Source organism: Bombina bombina, chromosome 3 (genome assembly GCF_027579735.1).
Source record: "Bombina bombina isolate aBomBom1 chromosome 3, aBomBom1.pri, whole genome shotgun sequence".
NCBI classification, from domain to species: domain Eukaryota; kingdom Metazoa; phylum Chordata; class Amphibia; order Anura; family Bombinatoridae; genus Bombina; species Bombina bombina.
In genome coordinates this window covers 373947239-373971072 of record NC_069501.1, presented here as the reverse complement: position 1 = coordinate 373971072, position 23834 = coordinate 373947239, and the positions used below count along the sequence as shown (strand labels likewise).

General features: G+C 38.0%; 1 protein-coding gene across 1 annotated transcript in view; it reads right to left on the bottom strand.

The window, feature by feature from the left end:
• Positions 1–20701, bottom strand: part of SIRT2 (sirtuin 2) — a 105465-nt gene extending 84764 nt beyond the window's left edge. Inside the window, exons 1-5 of the mRNA XM_053706513.1 lie at positions 20645–20701; positions 11455–11501; positions 8561–8600; positions 1061–1171; positions 597–638 (exon numbers count right to left, since the gene is read on the bottom strand). Coding sequence (XP_053562488.1) covers positions 597–638; positions 1061–1171; positions 8561–8600; positions 11455–11501; positions 20645–20654 — 250 coding nt within the window. The 5' untranslated portion in view covers positions 20655–20701. The remainder of the gene's footprint in view (positions 1–596; positions 639–1060; positions 1172–8560; positions 8601–11454; positions 11502–20644) is intronic.
• Between the last annotated feature and the right edge of the window lie 3133 nt (positions 20702–23834).

Below are 23834 nucleotides of genomic sequence, written 5' to 3'. Positions count from 1 at the left end.
CTTAACTTCTGAACTTTCTCTTCGTGTTGTTCAGTGTCAAAAAGAATATGAACTCAGAACTTCTTCCTTTCGAAACTTCTTCTAAATCAATTCTAATTCTCTTTTGTTCCTCCTCATTCTCCTATAAACTTCTACCTCTTTTGACAGGTGGGTTAAATGGGTTAAAGCAAATTTTGGATGCAGCTAATTGGTCCTCAGCATCTATTTTTAAACAATTCTATTTTAAACCCATTCAACACGCTTCTTTGAATTTTGTTAGTTTGCTTTAAACTAGAAAAATATGAGTTTTTGGTCTTGTAATAAAATCCAAATTTCATATTGCTGACCCTGGGTAATTCATTGCGTTGTGTTGTTTAATTATTTGTGATTAATATCACAGCTGTATTTTGAAAACTCAATAAAAACATTTATAAATAAAAAAATAATAAACACATTGTTCTGCTATACAGTTTTAATACTGATATATGTTTTAAATTTAAGATGTCCCAGTAACACAAGATGTGGAAACCCAAAATAAAAAAAACTAGACAGCATATACCTCTGGACAGAAATAGCTGTTACAAGAATAGTTCTAATTTATAATAACAATTACTTACATGTTGAGATGCCAGCTCCCACCATAAATACCACATTCTTACCTGTAAAGAAAAAGATGGCTGCAGTTAAAAACAATATGTGCCTGTTTTATATAAACCACTTGTCAGTGTCATATTACATTAATCTTTATTGTTCACAAAGGTCATTGTGATTTTCTGGTATTTAGATTCATATTTATACAGTTAAGAGGACAGGAAACACTGGCATTTTAAAGGGACATAATACTCATATGCTAAATTGAAAGTGAAGCAGCATAACTGTAAAAAGCTGACAAGAAAATATCACCTGATCGTCTCTATGTAAAAAAAGGAAGGAATATAACCTTCACTCAAATGCAATGCATTAACTGACAATATGTAACTCAATCCCCTACACTATCATCATTGACCATTAATAACATTTATTTAAAAAATACAAATATTTTTTCAGTAAAATAAAATGTTTGCTTACAAAGAGAACTCACATTTGTCACTCTGTATGAACTTGCTCACACCTTCCAGGCTCAGCTCATCAAGGACTTTTTCTGGGGTTCCAATGCCCAGTGTCCGTGAGAAAAGACTGCGCAGGAAATCCACTGTCACGAAAGAGGACACATTATTGCATTACCACAATCTGCTTTTCTGAGGGGGAAAAATTATTTGTAAGACAAATTTATATACAGTATATATATATATATATATATATATATATATATATATATATATATATATATATACATACATACACACACACACACACACACACATCCTGCTATTTCTAAAACAAAAATTACATTATATTCACTTATAAATTACTCAATAGAAAGTATACAGCAAACTTTCAATGAAGAAAAAAAAATAATTTATGCTTACCTGATAAATTTATTTCTCTTGTGATGTATCGAGTCCACGGATTCATCCATACTTGTGGGATATTCTCCTTCCATACAGGAAGTGGCAAAGAGAGCACCCACAGCAGAGCTGTCTATATAGCTCCTCCCTTAGCTCCACCCCCCAGTCATTCGAAGGCTAGGAAGAAAAAGGAGAAACTATAGGGTGCAGTGGTGACTGATGTTTTTTAAATAAAAATATACTGCCTGTCTTAAATAAACAGGGCGGGCCGTGGACTCGATACATCACAAGAGAAATAAATTTATCAGGTAAGCATAAATTATGTTTTCTCTTGTAAGATGTATCGAGTCCACGGATTCATCCATACTTGTGGGATACCAATACCAAAGCTTTAGGATACGGATGAAGGGAGGGACAAGACAGGTACCTTAAACGGAAGGCACCACTGCTTGTAGAACCTTTCTCCCAAAAATAGCCTCCGAAGAAGCAAAAGTATCGAATTTGTAAAATTTGGAAAAAGTATGAAGCGAAGACCAAGTCGCTGCCTTACAAATCTGTTCAACAGAAGCCTCATTTTTAAAAGCCCATGTGGAAGCCACTGCTCTAGTAGAATGAGCAGTAATTCTTTCAGGAGGCTGCTGGCCAGCAGTCTCATAAGCCAAACGGATGATGCTTTTCAGCCAAAAGGAAAGAGAGGTAGCCGTAGCCCTTTGACCTCTCCGTTTACCAGAATAAACAACAAACAATGAAGATGTTTGACGGAAATCTTTAGTTGCTTGTAAGTAGAACTTTAAAGCACGAACCACATCAAGATTGTGCAACAGACGTTCCTTCTTTGATGAAGGATTACGACACAGTGAAGGAACAACAATCTCCTGATTACTATTCCTATTAGAAACAACCTTAGGAAGAAACCCAGATTTGGTACGCAAAACCACCTTATCTGCATGGAAAACAAGGTAAGGTGAATCACACTGTAAAGCAGATAACTCAGAAACTCTTCGAGTCGAAGAGATAGCTACTAAAAACAAAACTTTCCAAGATAGAAGCTTAATATCTATGGAATGCATAGGTTCAAATGGAACCCCTTGAAGAACTTTAAGAACTAAGTTTAGGCTCCATGGCGGAGCAACAGGTTTAAATACAGGCTTGATCCTAACCAAGGCCTGACTAAACGCTTGAACGTCTGGGACATCTGCCAGACGTTGGTGTAAAAGAATAGACAAAGCAGATATTTGTCCTTTTAAGGAATCCTAATCTTACTCCATGAGTAACCCTTGGATTCACACCAATAAAAATATTTGCGCCAAATCTTAAGATAGATCTTCCTGGTGACAGGCTTTCTAGCTTGAATCAGGGTATCAATGACCGACTCAGAGAAACCACGCTTTGATAGAATCAGGCGTTCAATCTCCAAGCAGTCAGAAGCAGAGAAATTAGATTTGGATGCGTGAATGGACCTTGGATTAGAAGGTTCTGCCTCATTGGCAGAGTCCACGGTGGAACCGATGACATGTCCACTAGGTCTGCATACCAAGTCCTGCGTGGGCATGCAGGTGCTATCAGAATCACCGAAGCTCTCTCCTGCTTGATTCTGGTAACCAGACGTGGGAGGAGAGGAAACGGTGGAAATACATAGGCCAGATTGAAGGACCAGGGCACTGCTAGAGCATCTATCAGTACCGCCTGGGGATCCCGGGACCTGGACCCGTAACGAGGAAGTTTGGCATTCTGATGGGACGCCATCAGATCCAATACTGGTGTGCCGCATAGCTGAGTCAGCTGGGCAAATACCTCCGGATGGAGCTCCCACTCCCCCGGATGAAAAGTCTGACGACTTAGGAAATCCGCCTCCCAGTTCTCTACCCCTGGGATATGGATTGCTGAGAGATGGCAAGAGTGATCCTCCGCCCATCGAAATATTTTAGTTACCTCCATCATCGCTAGAGAACTCCGTGTTCCTCCTTGATGATTGATATAAGCTACAGTCGTGATGTTGTCTGACTGAAATCTGATGAATTTGGCCGCAGCTAGCTGAGGCCACACCTGAAGCGCATTGAATATCGCTCTCAGTTCTAGAATGTTTATCGGGAGTAGAGTTTACTCCCGAGACCATAAGCCCTGTGCTTTTAGGGAGTTCCAGACAGCACCCCAGCCTAGCATCTGTAGTTACTATAAGCCACTCTGGCCTGCGGAAACAAATTCCCTGAGACAGGTGGTCCTGAGACAACCACCAGAGAAGAGAATCTCTGGTCTCCTGGTCCAGATGCAGTTGAGGAGATAAATCTGCATAATCCCCATTCCACTGTTTGAGCATGCATAGTTGCAGTGGTCTGAGGTGTAGGCGGGCAAAAGGAACTATGTCCATTGCCGCTACCATGAGTCCGATTACCTCCATACACTGAGCCACTGATGGCTGAGGAATGGAATGAAGAGCTCGGCAAGTGGTTAAGAGTTTTGATTTTCTGACCTCCGTCAGAAATATCTTCATTTCTACCGAGTTTATCAGAGTCCCTAGGAAGGAAACTCTTGTGAGAGGGAAGAGAGAACTCTTTTTTTATGTTCACCTTCCACCCGTGAGATCTCAGAAAAGCCAACATGATGTCCGTGTGAGACTTGGCTAGTTGGAAAGTCGACGCCTGAATCAAGATGTCGTCTAGATAAGGCGCCACTGCTATGCCCCGCGGTGTTAGAACCGCCAAAAGGGACCCTAGCACCTTTGTGAAAATTCTGGGAGCCGTGGCCAACCCGAAGGGAAGGGCCACGAACTGGTAATGCCTGCCGAGAAAGGCGATCTGAGGAATTGATTATGATCTCTGTGAATAGGGATGTGTAGATACGCATCCTTTAAGTCCACGGTAGTCATATATTGACCCTCCTGGATCAACGGTAAAATAGTCCGAATAGTCTCCATCTGGAATGATGGTACTCTGAGGAATTTGCTTAGAATTTTGAGATCCAAGATTGGTATGAAAGTTCCCTCTTTTTTGGGAACCACAAACAGGTTTGAGTAAAACCCTAGCCCTTGTTCCGCTTCTGGAACTGGGTGGATTACTCCCATGGTATGTAGGTCTTCTACACAGCGTAAGAACGCCTCTCTCTTTGTATGGTTTGCAGACAATTGAGAAATGTGAAATCTCCCCCTTGGGGGAGAGTCTTTAAAGTCCAGAAGATATCCCTGGGACACAATTTCTAAGGCCCAGGAATTGTGAACATCTCTTGCCCAAGCCTGAGCGAAGAGAGAGAGAGTCTGCCCCTTACTAGATCCGGTCCCGGATCGGGGGCTACCCCTTCATGCTGTCTTAGAGGCAGCTGCAGGCTGCCTGTTTACCCTTGTTCCAAGCCTGGTTAGGTCTCCAGACTGACTTGGATTGGGCAAAATTCCCCTCTTGCTTTGCAGCAGGGGAAGCTGAAGCGGGACCACCCTTGAAGTTCCGAAAAATTTTTATTTTGTTTGGTCCTCATTTTATTTGTTCTATCCTGAGGGAGGGCATGGCCTTTCCCTCCAGTGATGTCTGAAATAATCTCTTTCAGTTCAGGCCCGAATAGGGTCTTTCCTTTGAAAGGGATGTTCAAAAGTTTAGATTTTGATGACACATCAGCAGACCAGGAATTAAGCCATAACTCCCTGCGTGCTAAAATGGCAAAACCTGAATTATTTGCCGCTAATTTAGCCAGTTGGAAAGCGGCATCTGTAATGAAAGAATTAGCCAACTTAAGGGCCTTAATTCTGTCCATAATATCCTCTAATGGAGTCTTCATCTGAAGAGCCTCTTCTAGAGCCTCGAACCAGAAAGCAGCTGCAGTAGTTACAGGAACAATGCACGCAATAGTTTGGAGAAGAAAACCTCGATGAACAAAAATTTTCTTCAGGAGACCCTCTAATTTTTTATCCATAGGATCTTTGAAAGCACAACTGTCTTCGATAGGTATAGTTGTACGCTTAGCCAGAGTAGAAATAGCTCCCTCCACCTTAGGGACCGTCTGCCATGAGTCCTGCATGGTGTCAGATATGGGAAACATTTTCTTAAAAACAGGAGGGGGAAGCGAACGGAATACCTGGTCTATCCCACTCCTTAGTAACAATATTCACAATCCTTAGGGACTGGAAAAACATCAGTGTAAACAGGAACCTCTAAGTATTTGTCCATTTTACACAATTTCTCTGGGACCACTATAGGGTCTCAATCATCTAGAGTCGCCAATACCTCCCTGAGCAATAAGCGGAGGTGTTCAAGCTTAAATTTAAATGCCGTCATATCAGAATCTGTCTGAGGGAGCGTCTTTCCTGAATCAGAAATTTCTCCCTCAGATAACAAATCCCTTACCCCTACTTCAGAACATTGTGAGGGTATATCGGATACGGCTACTAAAGCGTCAGACGGCTCAGCATTTGTTCTTAACCCAGAGCTGTCACGCTTTCCTAGTAAACCAGGCAGTTTGGATAAAACCTCTGTGAGGGTTGTATTCATAACTGTGGCCATGTCTTGTAAAGTAAATGAATTCGACGCACTAGAGGTACTAGGCGTCACTTGTGCGGGCGTTACTGGTTGTGACACTTGGGGAGAGCTAGATGTTAAACCCTCATTTCCTTCTGTCTGAGAATCATCTATTGCAATATTTTTAAGTGCTAAAATATGCTCTTTATAATTTATAGACATATCAGTGCAAGTGGGACACATTCTAAGAGGGGGTTCCACAATGGCTTCTAAACACATTGAACAAGGATTTTCCTTGGTATCAGACATGTTAAACAAGCTAGTAATGTAACAAGCAAGCTTGGAAAACACTTTAATCAAAGCAAATAACACTTAGAAAAAAACGGTACTGTGCCTTTAAGAGAAAAAAAGCTGCACAAAGTCTGCAAAACAGTGTAAAAAAGCAGTAAACTCAACGAAATTTTTACAGTAGCATCATAAAGCCTTAGTAACTTTGCACAGCTATGCAAATAAACAATTAACCCCTTAATGTAAAAACCGGATTGACAAAACGTCAAAAACCGGTAAAAAACGTTCAGCACCTTGCCACAGCTCTGCTGTGGCGCCTACCTGCCCTTTAGGAACGATTTGTGGGGAAAAAACTTCTTTACAGCCCTCAAACACAGTAGGAACCTCTGGAGAAGTAGCTGGATGTCTCTGAGGAAAAGAAACTGCGCAACTGAGGCGCAAAAATAGGCCCCTCCCAGCTCACTCGATGTTATGGGGCCTAAAAGAAACACAACAGAGTGTTTCCTAAACTAGCCATGTGGGTTGATAACCCTTAAACAAGCCACAATGACCCCTTAAAGTCCGTTTTTTCCTATCAGTGTCACCAGTAACTAATGAGCCCTTTATGCAAGCTGGGATTCCTACTAAGTGTCTGAATACAGCTTACCCTTCCCTCCTGGGGATATTGCCAGTCTTTTCTAGAATAATCACAGTCTGTCTAGAAAAACATAGACTGAACATACCTCAATGCAGTTTAGCCTGCAAACTGTTCCCCCAACTGAAGTTTTCCTGTATTCTTCAGGCCTTGTGAGAACAGCAGTGGATCTTAGTTACAAAGTGCTAAGATCATCATCCTCCTTGCAGAAATCTTCATCCCTTTTCTGCCAGAGAGTAAATAGTACACACCGGTACCATTTAAAATAACATTTGCTTGAGAAAATAAAAACTAACATTTTTGTCACCACACTCACTTCACTCTTCCTAGTACTTAGAGTAGGCAAAGAGAATGACTGGGGGTGGAGCTAAGGGAGGAGCTATATAGACAGCTCTGCTGTGGGTGCTCTCTTTGCCACTTCCTGTAGGGAAGGAGAATATCCCACAAGTATGGATGAATCCGTGGACTCGATATATCTTACAAGAGAAAGATTAATCTAATATTGTTCATAATTTAGATACACTTTGACAACTAAACAGATACTTTTTATTTCTGAAAAAAATGTCCCTATAAGTCCCTTAAAGACATATTAAAGTGCAAATATTACACTCAAATTTGTTAGTTATTTTAGCATTGACAACCCTGCAGTGCTGTGTGTTTAACCACTGTACAAAAACCGCTGCTGATTGGCTTACCAGTTTTATGTGTGCAGGACCACTGGTGCTCTGTTGCTCCCAAGCAGTATGTTAACTATGTGTTTACAGCTTTTTTGGAGATTTTGCACATAACACTTCACTTACTAATACTAAAATTACATGCTCTACCATGTATTAATTGCTCTATAATAAACCTTTAAATGACTACTGTATGCAGATGTGCTTTTTTTGGAATGTTTGAAACTCAGAAACCTTAAAATGATCCTTACAGAGCCATGCACAGAATTCCAAACATAAAGAATCTTTCTACATGTAATAGAGAAAAAAATATTTCTAGTATGTCTAATGGTTCCATAGATTTCAATGCTTCCTTAAAATAATCAGTAGAGTCACTGGAAGTATGAAATATATTTTTAATATGACTTAACTAATGCTCTATTGATTTCTGTGCTCACATTTTGTGTGTGACCTTTGTAGATTGAAACATTCATTTCATTCACATTTTGGTGATGTACAGACGTATATTCTAAATGAACCATTTCATTGTGGAAACTCCATTGCACAGCTGAAAACCATGCAAGGATTTCCAAAAACATTTTATACATGCACGCACCCTAAAAGATTACTTACTTTTTTTTTACGTTTATCTGCTTTAGTGGGGATATACAATGAAATTTACTTGTTTTATGTATACAAATAAATAAATATATATATATATATATATATATATATATATATATATATATATATATATATATATATATATATATATATATGTGTGTGTGTGTGCTTGATGGACACTTGCAGTGGTAATGATTGCAACTAAAGTATTTGGAGTGGTACAGTGGCATCCTGATTTTGCAAACTACTTTGTGCCACATAAATTCTATAGCACTGCACAAATGAGTACAATGTGTACATAAGTCACGTGACAAAGGAGAATGCAGAACCCCTGACTCACCAATTCAATTGATAGGGCAAGTACTAGAAAATGATGACATAGAAAGGCTTAGTAGCAAGTACCAGCTGACTGGTTAACCAGCCTTATAGTTAAACAATCCTGAGCACTGTTAGTGTCTTGCGAGCTCTATTCCATTCTTCTTTTTCCCCACTTACTTTCTGAGGCCCCACTGCTTTCTTCACTGGAATCGGAGTCCTAGAGGAAATAAAGTATTAACAGATAAGGAATTAAATTAATAGAACTTGGAAATTAGTGGAGGGAAGACACAAAGTGTTAGTAAATTATTAGTAAATATTGGTACCTGGGATGAAATCTCACTGCCTATTAGATATTGGTGCAAGAACGTTGTAGATTGCAATAATATTCTAAGGTAGGCCTGGGCGTTGGGTTATGTTTGTGTTAAACCTATGGATATCAGAGATGGCTGCAAATCAAAGCATTGTAACCCTCTCTGGTATCCGAAGGGTTAAAGGAACAGTAAAGTAAAAATGAAACTTGTATGATTCAGTTTTAACCAATTCTCCAATCTATTGTCTAATGTGCATTGTTCTCTAGGTATTCTTTGTAAAACAAGCATACAGAGGTAGGCTCAGAAGCAGAAATGCACTGATGGCTTATTGATGGCTGCACATATATGCATCTTGTCAATGGCTCACTTGGCGTGTCCATGTTCTGGCTCAAACAAAAACTTTGGTTTTCATGTCCTTTTACTAAGAGTTTACCCAAAACCTAGTGGCAAAGTCATCTACAAAATCCCTGTATAGTATTTAAAAGGGACATGAAAGTCAAAACTCAACTTTTATGATAAAAAAAAAATAATAAAAATTGTACACTTTTTGAAATATTTCCAATTTACTTCTATTACCAAATGAATCTTTTTCACTCAGTATCCTTTGTTGAGATGTAGCTCCTTTACATGAGAGCATACTGAGGTAGGCTTGGGAGCGTGCATGCATCTTGAGCACTATATGTATAACATTAGGTCTTATAAAAAAAAAAAAATCACAGGCACGGAGAGAAATAACCATTATTTTTAAACGTATATGTCTCTCCTTCACATCCAGAACCCTGCATAGCGAGATAAGCGGCTCTCGAGCTAAAATTCTACTTTCTAAAATTCTTTGAGGGACCTGACAGTACTGACGAGTAAAAGTTAGATGATCTCACCAGAGCAGAGAGCTTTAGAGGACTGGGCCTGCTGTTACAAAGATTTATGCAAAGAGCTAGCTCCATATAGTGCTCATGCACAGGTGCACATACCAAATAGTGTCAGGGAAAGGAACTGAGTTTTAACAAAGGACACCAAGTGAAAGAAGTAAAATTTGATAGTAGAAGTAAATTAGAAACTTTTTTTCCCTACAACTATAAGTTCCATCTAAATCATGTATCATGTTTAAAGTGAATGTAAACTGTCATGAATTAGTGCCCGATTTTTAAAAATACTATTAAAAACAGGGGCACTTTCATTCATGAAAGTTTACATTGCAGCGTATTTTTACAAATACTTATCTTTCTCTTCAGGACAGCCGGATCGGTGATCCCCCGCCCACAGCTCCTCTGTACCTACGTCAGCAATGACGAAACCGGCTTCCTCCAATCATGGCTTCCCCCAAAGAGCGTCCATCTCGTGAGGCCACGCTGTGATTGGAGGAAGCCGGTTCTGTCACTGCTGTGTAAGTACAGAAAGGTAAGTATTTGTAAAAAAAATGCTGCAGTGTAAACTTTCATGAATGGAAGTGCCCCTGTTTTTATTTTTATTTTAAAAACGGGCACTAATTCATGAAAGTTTACATTCACTTTAAACATGATACATGATTTAGATGGAGATGGAGATGGAGATTAAAGTTGTAGGGGAAAAATTTTTTTTTCTAATTTACTTCTAATATCAAATTTAATAGTATTTTTAAAAACCGGGCACCAATTCATGAAAGTTTACATTCACTTTAAAGCCATTGTGCCAATACACCTACAGGCGCCTGAGCTCCCTCAGTATGCTTTCATGGAAAGGAGCTAAGTTTCAACATAGGATAACAAAAGAAAACGGTAAATTTAATAAACGACGAAAATTGCACCTTTTGTAATACATTGTAAGTTCTAAAGAGTAAAATGTAAAGGAATAGAAAGGCCAACATTGTAATGAGCATGGATGCATATCAATTTTCGAATAGAAGTATTTTTGCAATATACTTCCAAAATGATTCTAGTAAAAGGCATTACAGTTTCAGTGGCATACGCACATATGCACCATGTGACTAGAGGATCAAGATACAAATAATATGCCTGCTCAGAGAGCTGGTTGTGGTGTCTAATGCATCACTGTAGATTTAAAGGGACAGTCTAGTCCAAAATAAACTTTCATGATTCAGATAGAGAATGTAATTTTAAACAATTTTCCAATTTACTTTTATCACCAATTTTGCTTTGTTCTCTTGGTATTCTTAGTTGAAAGCTAAACCTAGGAGGTTAATATGCAAATTTCTAAGCTTTTGAAGACTGCCTCTTCTCTCAGGGCATTTTGACAGTTTTTCACCACTAGAGGGTGTTAGTTCACGTTTAACATATAGATAACACTGTGCTCAAGTACGTGGAGTTCCAGTGAGCAAGATCTGATTGGCTAAAATGGATGTCTGTCAAAAGAACTGAAATAAGGGGGCAGTTTGCAGAGGCTTAGATACAAGGTAATCACAGAGGTAAAACATGCATTATTATAACAGTGTTGGTTATGCAAAACTAGGGAATGGGTAATAAAAGGGATTATCTATCTTTTCAAAAATAAAAATTCTGGTGTAGACTGTCCCTTTAATTTATGTCATACAAGTCACTGCTGAGTCTCTGAGAAGGTGTGGTGTTTAAATGCTGGTGCACAGGGCACTCACAGCATATGTGCGTATGCCACTAACAAAACAGTAGTCACTTTTACTAGAGGCATTTTCCAATTTTGACTTTTGTATCCCTTTAACTTTTGGCTTCCATGTCCCTTTAAGCTTTCAAGACTTAGCATCATATTCATAAATTTACTAATTTCCTATTAAATACTAAAACACCTTACCTCTGAATCTTCCGGCTTTGCTGAAAGCTCCTCACTTTCTTTAGCTTCTGAAAAATATTATATTAAAGTGAAGGTGAAGTTTGACACTATTCAACACAACCTAGCATCTATCCATTTGACCCTTATCTAGTCTCTAAGTTTTTTATTTCATATTACTTTTATATTTTTCATTAAAAATTATATTTAAAAATCCCTACCGCTTCACTCACGACTCCTCCCAAACCCTACTTCCGTCTTCTTAATCTTTGTGACGCCTTCAGCGGTCCCATCCGCTCTCTGCATCTGTAAAATGCGCGTTCACGCTGCAGTCTCTACATGTGCATGCGCCAATCGCCAATCAAGATTTCCAAATGCTCACGCACTAACTTGCATTGCAATATAGTATTGAATGAATATTACTCCATTCATTACTATTTGATACGAGACAGACAGCAGCTGCATAGATCGCTATTGAAAGGATTCCTTACTTGGAAGTAATACGCATGCGCAAAACGGTAATGAGCATGGTAAGCAATGTGTTAATAAATTCAATATCGCGTGCGCAGATGAGTAAAGGGGCGGAGGGGCGGCCGCTTAACGGCCGAAATGTCAATTGGTGCTTTAAAAAAAAAAAAAAAAACGTGATCAAGAGCGGAAAAAATAATAATATTTGGGTTGAATTAGAGGACGTAGAAAAAATGCTTTCTAAAAGGTAATAACTTGATATATACAATACCATATATAAAATGATGAATTAAACTTATATTGATTTTCCAGCCATAATGCTATGCTTGATAGACAAAGAGGTAACTTTAACATCACTTTAAGTGGTGCATAAATATTTTGGAGAAAAAAATATATATACATTTATTCTTAAATTAAACCAAAAATAACAAATGCATTGCTACCTAAACAATAATAATTGTGAACATTTTAAAGTAACTATTAGCTAAGAAAAATTTGATTTGATTTTGCCCAAAGGATATAGTTATACATATTAGCATTTGTTAAAGGGATACTAAACCCACATTTTTTTCCTTTCATGATTTAGCTAGAGCATTTATTTTTTAAAAGGGACACTGAACCCAATTTTTTTCTTTTGTGATTCAGATAGAGCAAGCATCTTTAAGCAACTTTCTAATTTACTCCTATTATCAAGTTTTCTTCGTTCTCTTGCTATCTTTATTTTTTGGTTCAGACCACTGGACAGCTTTTTTTTTTTTTAATTGGTGGATGAATTTATCCACCAATCAGCAAGAACATTAAAGAAAAATTTGGGATTTAGTATCCCTTTAAATATGAAAAACATGCCAACCTAATATCACCATTACAACAATAAAACAATTATTACTGAGACAGTTTATACGCTTAAAGAGATATGGAACCCAAACATTTTCTTTTGTAATTCAGACAGAGCATACCATTAATAAAAAATAAAAAGTTTCCAATTTACTTCTATTATCAAATTGGCTTCAGTCCCATGATATTATATATATTTTGAAGTGATACCTAGGTAGGCATCTGGAGCACTTAATGGCTGGAAACAGTGCTGCCATCTAGTGCTCTTGCAAATGCATAACATTCTTGCAAAATTGTTGCCATATAGTGTTCCAGAAATGGGCCGGCTCCTAAGTATATGCCCCTGCTTTTCAACAAAAGATACTAAGAGAAAGAAGACATTTTTGATAATAGAAGTAAATTAGAAAGTTGTTTATAATCGCATGCTCTATCTGAATTATAAAAGAAAAAATGTGGGTTTCATATCCCTGTAAATGGACAGTAAACGCCTTGTAATTATAAGACATTTATGTTGTCTTGCTATAGAATAAAATATCAGCCAAGTCTTGTTTACTGCATTTTTTTTTCACTAGCCAAACTCCACCCGTACTTGATTTGGAGAAGCCAATCTCGGCATGAGTCTGCAGACAACAAGGCTAGTCACAGCCACTATGTTGCTATAAAGTTGTTTGGCGTAGTTATTCCCTAGAGCCAATTAGGGAAAGGTACACTATATGGCTAAAAGTATATGGGCAGGTGTTTCAGCCACACCCACTGCTAATAGGTTCATAAATCTATCACTTAGCCATAAAAGTTCCATAGGCAAACGTTTGCAGTACAAAGGGTGGAAATGAAAAGCTCAGTGACTTTAAAATTGCATTATAGTGGGATGCCACCTTTGCCACCAGTCAGTTTATGAAATTTCTGCCCTACTAGATCTGCCCCGGTCAATTCTAAGTCCTATTATTGTAAAGTGGAAGCATCTAGGAGCAACAGCAGCCAAACCATGAAGTGGTAGACCACACAAACTCAGAGTGGGGCGGATGAGCGCTGAAACACGTACAAATATTGCCTATCACTCACTACATAGTTCTAAACTGTCTCTGGAAACATCATCACTGATCAGCACAAGACCTCTGCTTTGGGAGATTCATGAAATGAGATTTCATGGCTGAGAAGCTGTACACAAGCCTCACACCGACATGTGTAATTCCAAGTGTTGGCTGGAGTGGTGTAAAGTAAACCGCCTCTGGACTCAGTAGAAAACTGTTCTCTTGAATGATGAATCACGCTTCACTATATGGCAGTCTGATAAAAGAGAGACGTGAATGCCAGGACAACGCTGTTTACCGGACTGCATAGCGCCTTCTATAAAGTTTGGTGAAGGAAGGATAACATTCTGGGGCTGTTTTTCAATGATTGGACTGGGCCCTTTACTTAGAGTGAATGGTCATCTTAATGCTACAGGATAGAAAGAGAATTTAGACAAAATTAGGTGATTCCAACTTTGTGGCAACAGTTTGGGGAAGGCCCGTTCTTGTTCCAGCATGGCTGTGCCCCTGTGCATAAAGAAAGGTCCATAAAGAAATGGTTTGATGCAAGGGCATAACTACAGGGGTAGTCACTACTATGAAGTCCATCCTTTTTGAGGGTCCACAGCCACTGCGGCTGCCTCTAAGCAAGGGTTCTTCAAAATATGCAGTCCCCTGAGGTGTGCGCGCACCATTTTTCAAGACAGCGCACAATACTTTTAACAGTGCGCACAGTGAAACCCAGGAGTATTTTTTCTAATGAGCTGGGAACTTTAGGGAAGTTGAGAGGGCGGAAACTTCTACCTCACTTCCTTCATCACTTCTCATTCTACATTTCAAGGAGCGGATAAGGAGAATCAGCAGTGGGCATGCTCATTTGCTAGAAGCTCACTTGGTCCTAGGTGAAGCTCCTCCCCATTGCCAGGTAACACTTTTGATGAAGACCTTGCAACCAATAATTATTATGGGTTCTCGACTCAAGGAGCAGTGGGACATTGCAATGCATGTTAGTGACAGCAGGAGGCTGCTTCAGTATCAATTTCATTTTACTGCTCTCTCAACGTCCTAGATTTACTAAGAGTTTTTACGGAACTATCCAGTGACTCTTCGATATAAAATAATTTAATCTTAAATCCTGTAAATCGAACATTTTTTATTAACAAATGATTTTATATACGCAACAGATTCTGTATTCCCTCTCATTCAGATCATCGGTTATGCGTCTAGCCCTCCTTTGTACATTTAAGGTGGATTATGAAGTGTTACGCTAGAGCATACAAACTAAAGGAGCTGTAAATTAGTAAAAAGCAGAAATCAGTCTTCATGAACCGCTAACTACATTATATTTACTAGAATAATATCATTTGGCATATAAAATGTTGGATTTAGTCCTAACTGGTCTGGATTGGTTGCAAACTATTTGTGTGTTTGATACAAGCTAAATGTGTAATTCATTGTTGTTTGAGTACTTTTTCATTCCAAAAATCAGGGTTTGAAATTCCAAAAAGACATTAAAAATTAGGAATTTACTTTTGTTATACACAGTCGTCGTCGTCCCCATCTGTTTCTAGAAGCTGAAAGTGAAAATCACTGTTGCAATGCTGTCACACATTAAACATGACATACCATTTCAGGAATGTTCCACAGATCATTGTGGTTGTAACGTTTGAAGTCAGAGGTGTAATTACAGGGGTCTCAGAGGTCTCAAGTGAGACTGGGCCCACATATCTAGGGGCACTTCTGGCCCTTCAGTCATTATTGTTGTTTCTTCAGTATCAGGGGAGCCAGTATGCCTCTTAAAAAAGAGGACTCTTATAACAATTATGTCAGACAGTGGCATTTTAAAGAAATGGTTTGAAAATGTTATTTGAGTTTGAAAATCTTATTATAAGAAACCTTGATATATGTATGCTTCATAAGGGTCTTACAGCACCAATATGGCAACCCAATACAGGCTGTTACAGTTGCAAACTCCATATTAAAGGGACATGAAACACAAATTTTTTCTTTCATGATTTAGAAAGAGAATACAATTATAAACAACTTTCTAATTTACTTCTATTAGCTATTTTGCTTCATTCTTTTGATATTCTTTGCTGAAAAGCATATCTAGATATGCTTAGTAGCTGCTGATTGGTAGCTGCACATAGATGCCTCCTGTGATTGGTTCACTGTGTGCATTGCTATTTCTTCATTAAAGTATATCTAAAGAATAAAGCAAATTAGGTAATAGAAGTAAATTGGAATGTTGTTTAAAATTATATTCTCTACCTTAATCATGAAAGAAAATGTTTGGGTATAGTGTCCCTTTAACACCCATAGTTTTAGAATTGGATGCCAAACAAGCTTATATAAATTTGATGGTCAGGTGTCCACACATTTAGCCATATAGTGTATGTAGCAGGATTAGCCTTGAGAAGTTAAAAAGAGTGTGTTTTCAGCTCTGATAATTAGAAAATCCAGATCCAAATTTTCAGAGATAACTTACATAAAAATAAATAATGAAAGCATATAACAAAGTTGTTTTATTATACATAATTAAACATTTTACATTAAAATATCAAGGTGTTTACTGTCCCTTTACAGTTGGAATTGTGTGCCATTTACTAAAAAAGAGGAAATGCTTGAAAGTGTGCCTTTTATTATAATTATTATTATTTATTTATTTTTTAGGTATTGTTGGTACAATAAAAAGCATGACTTCTTACTGCAATGCACTTGTTATTTTGGCACCTGAATCCTTGGACTAACATGACTACTCCAATCAGTGTGACTATCCCTACATGAATGCCAGCAACAGCGTTCTTCCTTCTGGGAATTATATTTAAATTGTGTTTCAAATCCTTATGCTTTTTCTGGGACAACTCCCGATGTCCATCCCCCCCTTTACATTCCCCAATTTCTGAAAGTTAAACCTAGGGCCACCTAAAGTATGCTCATAAAGAAATGCTCCAGAACACCCCATCTCTACCTTTGTACTGCTGCATTCCAAGAACTAAACAAAAACAAAAAAATTGTGTATACAATGCCAAAACATATAAAAAACACACAGATTGTGGTAAGTAAAAAAAAAAAAAGTGGCATCAATAGGATAATATGCAGAACTAAATAGATTAAACAATCCTAAAACGTTTTTTTCAAATTTAACAAAAGATTTTACATTATGTCCAAGTGCTTCCCAGAGTATATGAAAAAATAGAAACAAAGCATACCCCAAATAAAAATTAGTGGCCACTCATGGATCCCATAAGTGAGATATAAATGAGGGGTAAAGATTAGGGAAAATGTTAACAGGGCCACTATTGGACCCAATTAAATGGATGGATGTTACTAATAACATTCTGTAAAGAAGATCACATATACTGTTATAAGACTGCTGTATAATTAGGCATTGTACTGAGACACTGGTCATTATGTATGGCACTATATATAAAGAGGATGTACCATGCTGATATTCTAAACTCAAAATCTCACATCTGGAAAATACAGCCTAGTTTAATTAAATATTACAGGTAAAAGAGTGAAAATAACCACTCAGAAAAGGGAGACTCCATAAACCTTATAGCTAGGAAGGGCAAATGCCCTTGTAAAAAGTAGATTGTAGGCTTGCACATGGGCCTTCTATGCACTGTCTCCCTCAGACAATAGGACATTAGATAGCGAAACATGTCGCATGAGGCATTAATATAAAAGTAGTCAAAGGAGATATTCATATTACCTAAGTATATCAGATGATTTATAGCTGCATGTTGGCATTCAATGTATACTCCCAAAATGTGTATATTGACCTAGAATCAACAATCAGAGAGGTAGTGGATAGAGCAATGCTAAAACCAGCTATCAGGCTAAAGTCGCTAGGGGAACTCACAGTTAAACATTACAGCTGAATAGAACACTGCAAAATAATAGACTGAGGGTACATCCAACATATAGTTGTGCTGCATAATATTTAGGAGAATTGCTCCCCAAGGGGCAGGTCTCTCGCTTGTAATCTGCCTATGTAACATAAAGTGGAAGTACCCCGAAATTGCAATTCACAAACAAACAATATAAATCCAAATTAGGTCTAATACATAGGAAGAGAAAAAAGAAAACATTATATGCATTTAAAGGGACACTGAACCCAAATTTTTTCTTTTGCGATTCAGATAGAGCAAGCCATTTTAAGTAACTTTCTAATTTACTCCTATTAGCAAATGTTCTTCATTCTCTTGGTATCTTTATTTGAAATGCAAGAATGTAAGTTTAGATGCCGGACCATTTTTGGTGAACACACTGTGTTGTTCTTGCTGATTGGTGGATAAATTCACCCACGAATAAACAAATGCTGTCCATGGTCCTGAACCAAAAAAATAGCTTAGAGGCCTTCTTTTTCAAATAAAGAAAGAAAAATTGATAATGGGAGTAAATTAGAAAGTTGCTTAAATTTGTATGCTCTATCTGAATCAAGAAAAAAAAATTGGGTTCAGTGCCCCTTTAAGATCAGCAAAATTAGGTAAAATAAAATATCCTTAGTCAGCAGTGCAGTTGTAAAATCAATGTTTATCCCAATCCACACACATCGAGGGTGTTTTGTAATATCTGGAATGCCACGAAGGGAGTCCTGCTATGAGAGACTGTCCACCAATGACCACAGTTAGTGCAGGGTTCAAAGACCATCCAGACAGTGAAGTCAAGGTGTCCCAGTGTATGCTTTAAAACTTCCTCCATTATTACTCATTTCTTTGGAGGCGCTCCTATAAAGATAGGTTCTTCAAAGCAATGCAGCAGAATAAGCTGCTCCAGCCGGTTCTCCAGTCCCATGCAGCAGATCTGAGGGCAAGCCATGCTCCCAGCGATATCATCTATAGTATCCTTCGTGACTGTCTCCTCTTTAGCGTCCAGACAGCCCGCCCCTTGGTCCCGAGGACTGGCCGCATCCTCCGGAACAACGGCAGGCGGGGAGTGCCAGCAACTCCCAATATCTGGGGTAGCATCTATGGCTGGTAATAGATAATGTAAATCAAGCAATATCAGTCAGCACCTGGATCACTTGCCACATAGGTGTACCACTAAACCCTACCATAAATGTCAAATAGAGTCCAAAGGATGTGGCAGCAATAGGTGAAATCAAATGGTCTTTATTTAAGCACAGCAAACATAGCAGCGACGTTTCGGGAACATCTTCCCTTCATCATGCATGATGAAGGGAAGATGTTCCCGAAACGTTGCTGCTATGTTTGCTGTGCATAAATAAAGACCATTTGATTTCACCTATTGCTGCCACATCCTTTGGACTCTATTTGGTAATAGATAATGCCCAGTACTCGTCTGCATATTATTTAGTTGTGTGCCAAGGTCTGCTTCCCAATCTCCTGAATGCAGCTCAGAATCTGTACCTTGGGGACTGATGATTGCCATAAGCCGGTCCATTCTGCTCATCAGTTTCCAAACATAATCCTCAGAGGGTTAGCATGGCCATGTGGAGATCCTCTATGATAGTTAGTTATATAAGTTCCAGCCAATACATATTTTAGTTTAATACAACATTTCTGTAGATTCAAAACGATATAGATCTTAGTTGAAAGGAGTGAAGCGTGTTATTCACTCAAACCCTGGTATTCCGGGGGGTGCTGGAGGCAGAATAAAGATACTTATATCTCCCAATCCAGCAAATCTTCTATCCCATGCAGTAAAATATCTTGCTGAATGGTTTTCACAATTTGAGATACAAGGCAGAATGTAAATCACAATTGTAGAGCTCCCAGAATAGCGGTCATCTTCGGCCGTGGCCCGGACAGGCCCCTGTAAATGTAATTTTAATCGCATACTTCATTTTTTTGTGGGAATAAAAGCTTTTGAACACATTAGTCAGTTGTCATTAATAATGAATAATAATCAATAAGACATATTTTTGCTTATGTGAAGTCCTGTAAAATTCCCTGGGGAAAAAAAAAGCTTTGAAAAGCCAGTGAAATACACGATTTGTAAATTTTTTCATGTAATCAGGTGTTCCTGCGAAAATGCATACATAACTGGCATTTCTGCTAAATGTAAGTGACTCTTATAAAGAAGTGGAATGTTTTAGGAAACAAAGCCGAATATCACCATTCCATACAATGATTTTATAGGCTTCTTGTACTGGACTGCAATGAAGCCATTCTTTTTTTTTTTTTTTTAAAGCAAATTGGCAGATATAATGCTTCCTTGTGATGTATATCATATTCTTTTGTCATGCTTAGATAGCAAACTATATTTAGTTCAAATTAAAAAAGCCATAATAACTAACCATATTCCAATGCAATTGCAAGAAAACATTGATTAATGTAACTGCAGATGAAAAATAACCACTTCTAACCTAATCAAATTAAACAATATTTATAATTTTCCAGTTCCCTAGGCTATGAAATATTTGTCAGTAACTCTATGGAGCTAGTAAGGTTAATTATTTTGCTGAAAATGAAATGCCTACAATTGGGGAAGGGGGCGTAGGAATTGGTATTACAGGACTCGTGACTGTTAAAAAGTATTCTGCACAATTATCATCATATTTAAATATATACACTGATCAAACGAGAGGAATATAGGGACAAAGCTTTAACAAATATTTCTCTTCAGCGGGCCAATCTAATTTGCACATTCATCTCAATGCCTAGTATGACACTGACGGTTTTCTAGCCGTGGCTCTATGGTTCCAGTGACTTGTCAAATTATTTGTCAAACACTGAATAGTATGTAGATTTAGTATTAGTAACCTAGGACACATAGTACACAGCGCATATACTAACAACCGTTACACAAATGCACGAATAATGTATGTAAATTACATTTTTATTTTTTTTACTTGCGCGTTCGATATTTGTTTACAGTTAGTAGGGATGGAAGCACCACTAACAGCTGTGAGTTACAAAGTTATCTAATACCTGCAGCCATGGAACCGTCTGCCACTTCCGGGTTTGTCAGCAAATGCAGATCATGTGATCACATTCAGACCCACATGACTACTGATTGGTAAAACTAGTGATGCATCTGAGTGGTTTAACCACTGAGCACGCAGAAGATGACGAGCAGTTAGAATATTCTATCAACACCTGACAAAAACTGTTTCTGTAACATCCACTTTCTAATTCTATAGCTCCACTTCTACCTGTGTAGATTCAGAATGTTATTTGCGAACTGGCGCTGTGGTGAAGCGTTTTCAAGTTACAAAAGTTAGTGGTCTTTAAGTATTTCAGTTCCTGCCAGAACTATACATTATGAAAAGGCCAAACCCAGTGAGTATCCCCTGCAAGAAGACTTGTGTTAGCCCTGCATATTGCAGTTATTGTGTACAATTTACCTAAAATATAACTGCAATGAATTGTATGCAGAATTAAAAGGCACAGTTTACCCCAATAAATTCTCACATTTACCTTGTTCCCAAGGATCCATTTTACCTTCTGGAGTGTATTAAATTGTTTACAAGTAGCTCCTTTACGCTTATTTAGGTATTTGAAAAAGCTGATTTAGCCTGTTGCTATACTTTTTTTTTTTTACTTAGAGGGACATAAAACCCCACTTTTCTGTTTCATGATTCAGACAGCAAATACGATTTTAAACATCTTTCCAGTTTACTTTAATTATCTAGTTTGCTTCATTATCTTGGTATCTTTTGTTAAAGGAGCAGCAATGCACTGCTGGGAGCTAGCTGAACACAGGTTGACAAATGACAATAGACATATATGCATATATTTATAGTCACCTCCCAGTGGCGCATTGCTGCTCCTGAGTCTACCGAAGTATGCTTTCAACAACGGATACCAAAAGAATAAAAACATGAGAATAGAAATAAATTGCGAAGTGGTTTATATTTGCATACTTTGATTTATGAACATTTCATTTTGATTTTACAGTAGGCTGACCATATTGCCGCTTTAAAAAGGGACACATGAAAAATACATATGTCAGGGCTGTTTTCAGGGCTGTTTAAAGAAATGGTTTTGTATAAGAACCCTTGCATATGTATTTTTCATATGTGTTCCTTCTTAAAGCGGCAATATGGTCAGCCTATTTTACAGTCCCTTTTACCACTTGACGCCGTTAGGACGTTCCATGATGTCCTAAAAGCGTTTTTTTTTTTTTTGTGGAGTCCTGGTGCATTCTAGCAATGCAGGCAGTTCCCCAGGAGCCAATCTGCCATTTTTTAAGCACATGATCGCAATATACTTTCGTTATTTATTTTGACCCCTTTTCCTTTAATTTTATTCTGAAATTTTGAGCTTTTCTGTTCCTGATACAAATGGAAGTGCAGAACACTGTTATATTCCACACAGTAATTGGCTGCACACTGTAGTGACCTATTTATAACTGGCCCTTATTGGCCACAGCAGAGAAGGTAACCTTAGTTACAAAATGTCAGCTCTCATTGTTTTATAGACACTAAAACTTTACACTTATTTTTTCAATATTTAAACAACTAATAAAACTTTAAAAAATACATCTACATGTTATTATCACACTAATCTTTTCTTTGAATGCATCATTCTATCTAGCATTAATTTAGTGTTTAATGTCCCTTTAACAACTTTGTTTATTTCTGTTTATATACAGTATACAAATTATATTGCACCTTGAATTGGCTGCATTGCAAACTAAAACTGACACTTTCAGAAAGTGGGAGGGAGAGGGCATTTCCCTGGGCTGAAGAGGCAAGTTCCTATGGTATGTCTGAAGCTCTCTTTCCAGTCTTTATCTACTAAAGATCCCAACAAAAGTGCATAACATACAGAGGTACAGTGGGCATTGAAAATAATAACCCCCTTGAAAATAATCACATTGTGTTGCTTTGCAGTCTGAAATAAATAAAGACACAGTTTTTGTTTATCCAGTTGTAATTACTCAGTGCAACTTATAACATCCAAGTGAAAGATATAACACCAACATGTCAGGCAAAAATAGAGACAATTCAAAAACAGAATCACTGAGTTAAAAAAAAGGATCACCCCCTTGTGTCCGTATTTTGTTGAACCACATTTTGCTTTAATTACAGCCTTTAGTCTGTTGGGATATGTCTCTACTAACTTTGCACATCTAGACTGTGCAATATTTGCCCACTCTTCTTTGCAGAACTGCTCCAGTTCCGTTACATTTGATGGTGACCGTTTGTGGACTGCGGTCTTCAAGTCATGCCACAGATATTCAATGGGGTTTAAAGTGAAAGTACATTTTTGTGCTAATGAATCTACCTAGAGTTAAACCTCAGTTCAATTAAGCAAATCGCTAACTTATTTTTTTAAACAAATCAAAGTGTGACTAAATAATTTTATTTTTACTGATCGCATAAAGCATTGCCTTCCTCCGCCCCCTCGCCATCTTCCTGGTTTATGCGAGCTTGAATCTTCAACTGACCGTGACGTAATTTACGTCAAGATGCACGCTCGTAACCAACAATGAAAAATGTTTGCGCATGCGCAATTGGACGCTATACGCTGCGATACATAGTAACACAGATTCACGTAGCTTTCGTGATGTAAACAGGATTCACTTCTTTCATGCGCATGCGGCTACTGTGAACGCGCTTCTCTGAGACAGAAGGGATTCACTATTAGCCGCATGCTCATTAGAAGCCGTGGGCGTTATTCTGGATGCTGGAGACGCCAATGGGGGAACCAATCGGTTAGATACCAAAGGTTTCGTCACAGCCAAATAATTTTTTTTTTTTATCGTGGGTGGAGGAACGGATAGCTGATAGAACAAACTCAGCAAGTAATAAAATGTATTTAGACAAAGGGAATAAAAAAAGCATGAATGAAACTAACGTTCAATTTCAATGATATTTCAAAATATGAATAGCAAAAGCTCTGACTTAACTTTCACTTTAAGTCTGGGCTCTGACTAGGCCATGCAAGGACATTTACCTTTTTCTCCTTCAACCACTGTGGTCATTTTTTCTGTGTACTTTGGGTCATTCTCATGTTAGGAGAACATTCTTCCCATTGACAACTTCCTTGCAGAGGGCAGCAGATTTTCCTCAAGAATTCTATCCTGACAAGTGCTCCAGTGCCTGCTGCAGGGAAACACCACTATAAAAGGATATTACCACTTCCATGCTTTACTGTAGGTATGGTGTTATTT